The 4,467-nt window shown below is 29.1% G+C and overlaps 1 protein-coding gene across 1 annotated transcript in view; it reads right to left on the minus strand.

The window, feature by feature from the left end:
- LOC107850733 (protein RGF1 INDUCIBLE TRANSCRIPTION FACTOR 1) overlaps positions 1 to 2,252 on the minus strand; it is a 6,500-nt gene extending 4,248 nt beyond the window's left edge. Inside the window, exons 1-3 of the mRNA XM_016695468.2 lie at positions 1,941 to 2,252; positions 1,075 to 1,272; positions 41 to 256 (exon numbers count right to left, since the gene is read on the minus strand). Coding sequence (XP_016550954.1) covers positions 41 to 256; positions 1,075 to 1,272; positions 1,941 to 1,943 — 417 coding nt within the window. The 5' untranslated portion in view covers positions 1,944 to 2,252. The remainder of the gene's footprint in view (positions 1 to 40; positions 257 to 1,074; positions 1,273 to 1,940) is intronic.
- Positions 2,253 to 4,467: the final 2,215 nt, after the last annotated feature.

The raw sequence follows: 4,467 nt of genomic DNA on the forward strand, positions 1-4,467 counted from the left end.
CAAAAGTGTTACATTTTGGAAGATCGATTTTATGACATACCTTGCAACCAAGAGAGCAAAATTTGAAGGAATCAAGAAGGCTCCTTTCACAAACTTGACATGTATTTGTGACACCTTTGCCTGGCCTAGGTTGTGGCCTTTCATTCAAGAAGACAACCTTAGCACTGTTGATAATGTATGTTTGGACTGATGAAATGTCCAAATACTTTTGAATCTCATTCACCCTTATCACATCATGGTATGATGACCTCCTTATCTGTCCAACCAAACAAAATACAGAGCAACCAAAATCAGCGATTCGATGTACTAAGTTCTCGCTATAAACAAAAAAGTACTACAAAACGGGTTCAATGTTAAAAATCTAAAATGTTAGCATAGAGATAAAATTTTGAATTTGCCTCTATCCCTTGAAAATCGAAGGAAGATTTTAGTGAACGACAAATGCAGTTAAAATTTTGACTCCGTCATCATGACATTGTGTAAACATTAACCATCGGTAGAATTTCTGGCTCTGCCACAATATACACGGTGTAGCCAAAAAAAAAAATTGACTCCCACCATCCTATATAGTGTGTAGCCATTGACCTTTCAGAATTTTTACCTCCGCTACTGCCAGTGTAATCCCACAAGTGGAGTTTGGGAGGGATGGTATGTACGCAACCTTACCCCTACCTTATGAATGTAGAGAGACTGCTTCCAATAGACCTCGAGTCAAGTAAACTATATACATTAGATAAACATTGAAATGGGTGAAAGAAACAATTAATCAAAATACAACAGCGGGTGGAGCCAGAATTTCAACTCAAGGGGTTCAATATTTGAAGAAAACCTAGCCGAAAGGGGGTTGAACCCCTACTATAGATACATAAAAATAATTTTAATTATGTATAAATGGTATATTTTTCCAGCGAAATGATGAACCCCTGACAAATGGCTAGCTCCGCCCCTGCAATAGCCTCTTGCAAAAATGCAAGATAAGGCTACATAAAATACACCTTGCCGACCGGGCCCGGGCCCGGGCCCACTTAGTGAATCGAACTATCCATTTTGTACAATTAGTCAAATGAGATATACCTGAATTGCAATATGGTCCTTGTGATGAGATAAACAAAGAGAACAAAGAGGACCATTGATACAATCAAGGCAATACATATTGCATTCACTTTTATGAGAATCAACATGTAATTTGCATTGACCAAAGAATCTTTCTTTAAGCAATGGATTTAACCATGGTGGCCAATTATTTTCTTCTTCATCTTGTCCTCCAGCACCCTATACCAAAAAAAAAAAAATATTGTATATATATTGAAGGGCCTGTTTAGACATATTTCAAATTATTTTTTTTCGCATTTTGATGATTCTATGGTTATTATTTGAAGATGAGTTTCTTAAATTTGAAAAAAATAATTTTGACTAATTTTCAGTTGACATTAATTTCTTAGCATTTATAAAATGTATTTTTTTCAAGTAAAATGCATGTCCAAACATAATTATTTACGAATAAATAAAGCACAAATGGGAATTTGTGGTTAGTTGAAGATGAGTTTTTCAAATTCAATAATAGATTGGTGAGTGAACTTTTGTTTTTTACAAACAATACTTTACTTTTTCAATCAAATGCATGTCCAAACATAACTTTAAATTTCAAATGAAATTTTACTTTTTCAAATGAAATGCTGCTCAAATACAATTCCAATGAAATAGATCATGCAATACGTGAATTCCGATTAGTGGAGCTTAGTACAGATACCAGACACCACTTTTGAAACACCTAAACCACCCATAAAAAAAGACAATTTGAACTTTAAAATACCATGTTTGGACTTCAACTTTAAGAAATTTTTTTTTTTCTTTTTGCAAATTTCAATCAAATTTATGTCTAAATGTGTATGAAAAATGATGAACGAATAAGGACAAAAGGGGTTTTTGTATGAATTTACCATAATTCTTCTGTTCTTGTACTTGATTTCCAGGATAGTAGAATCTTGATTATGATCAATTGCCAGTTTGAAAGTGCCAAATTTTGAAGCTTTTTTTTTTATTTTTCTATTTTAGAAAGAGAAGGGTGTGTTTGGTTTATGGGATTTTAGGTAGTGAAAGGTGGTGAGAGAGAGAAAAATGGAGGGTACTTGTAGTGGGAAAGACGGAGGGGTCGGGGTGGGGGAGTTATAGTGGGGGTGGGGTGGTGAAGAAAATCAAAGAAATATAATATAGCATCTAGAAAAAAAAAAGATTTCTCAAAGAATAAACATATTATTTGTGCTTCCTCCGTCTCATTTTATGTAGCATATTTTGCTAAGCAAGAAAGAAATAAAGATTAACTTGATAATGTTTACCAAATTATCCTTCATTAAAAAATATACTACTATTATCTTTAATTAAGTGGAACATTATAAGTAAGACTAATAAAGATAAAAATGAAATTGCGTCAATAGTTTTCAATTAAGGAAGGTGATTTTTTTAAAACGGACTAAAAATAAATTGCCACATGTAAAATGTGAGGAAGGGAGTATTTCTTTTTGGTTTCCTAATAGGTGGTTGATATTCATATTCTCTTCGATCCTTTTTATTCGCTATGTTTCGCTTTTCAAGAATTAATTTAATTAATCTTTAAAGTTAAATTAATATAAATTAATTTAATATTTTAAAATTAAATTTAGATATTCAAAAATTATATAAAAAATAATATAGATTGCAATTGTTCTCATATGAATATGATGAAAAAATATATTTTAAAATATTTATCAAAATTTATATTGTTTGACTCTTTAAAAGGAAACTATGACAAATAAAAGGAACGAATGAAGTATTTTGGAGTGGTTGTTCGGTATTCAATTTGATATATTCAAATATTGATTTTGTAAATTTGAACCTAAAGCTTGTAAATTTCTAGCAAAGAGGTATCAAATGACACCGCTTAACATCAGTGGCGGAGCCAAATTCTCACTGAAGGGGTTCAGAAGTAACTATATGGATTAGTCGAAGGGGGTTCAACATCTACTATATATATATAAAAATATTTTTTATCATATAAAAATAGTATAATTTTCTGATGAAAAGGGTTCGGATAAACCCCCTGAATTGTTTGTATATCCGCCACTGCTTAACGTAAGATGACTCTATTTCTAGATTGGATAATTCAGTTATCGATCATTTATACTCACCTCTACGATTCAACTAAATTCAAATCCGTTCTTGTAAATTTCATAATACATTAACAAAGATGATTTCTTATTTAAAACTTAAATTAAATCTTTGATTAAAGACTAAAAAAATACTTATCATTTCACCGTAATTTTCATTATGAACCATTTTCTTTCAGTAACTAGTAAAGGGACATTATGAGTGGTATTTGCACTATGATTTCTTTTGAAGCACTATATTAATGCCTTTTTTTTAGTTAACCAATAAGATTAAATATTTCTAAAAAAACAAAAGTTGATAAAATTAGGTTAAAAGGTGAAATTTAGTCCACTAAACTAACAGTGACAGTCATTAGGGGTGGAGCTAAAGTTACAATTATTTTTAAATTTCAGAATATGTATATTTAGAATTCTAAAATCATCTCAAAAATCATATATTATAAGTAAATCATAATTATCAAAAAAATTACAGTTGCACGTATAAAAAATAGATGAGTAACACAAACTATGTGATTTTTTCTCCTTGCGGGCTAGATAAAATAAATATGAACCTCGTTCGAAGTCGTTGATTATTTGTTACAATCGATTAAATTATAAAAATGGCAGGACAAATAATATAAATTCTGACAGTTTGGGAGCTTAATCGTAGAAATTTTTAATATTTTATATAATTATTGAAAATTTTAATTTTAGATCTATCGAGATACATAATTAACTTTCGATACATCCAACAAAGATATATTTTTTCTTTGTAAAGATATATAATTAGCTTTCGATATATTTTTTTCAATTTTAGATTTGTTGAAATACATAATACATCCATCGAAGATACAATTTTTGGGTCTATCGAGATACATAATTAGCCTTCGATATATCCAATAAAAATATATAATTAATTAAAAATTTTATAATTACTTGCAATAATAGAAATTTGTATAAATATAATAAGTTAAATTGTATTTTTATTTTATTTTTTCTATAAAAGAGGGCATTATGCAAAAATAATTATACAATATTTGTACATAAGTTGGTTAATTCTTATCATTTTTGAAGTCACACGTAACGAATTCCTAACCAAGCTCCGAGCCTACCTCCATACCTCCCTTTCATATTAATTTCTTTTTTAAAAAATAATAAATTATTTGGTATCTACTAATATTTATTGATTCGATTAAATTAAATTTTCATCGCGTTGAATTTATTATAGAGAAAACAAACCTCAATCTGTCCTTTTAATTTATTCTTTCATTTTAAATGTGATCCCTTTTTTTGTTTATAATTTAAATGTTTAATATTTGATATTTTATCTAATTAAAATAAATTT

This window comes from Capsicum annuum, unplaced genomic scaffold, assembly GCF_002878395.1.
Source record: "Capsicum annuum cultivar UCD-10X-F1 unplaced genomic scaffold, UCD10Xv1.1 ctg4030, whole genome shotgun sequence".
Lineage (NCBI taxonomy): Eukaryota > Viridiplantae > Streptophyta > Magnoliopsida > Solanales > Solanaceae > Capsicum > Capsicum annuum.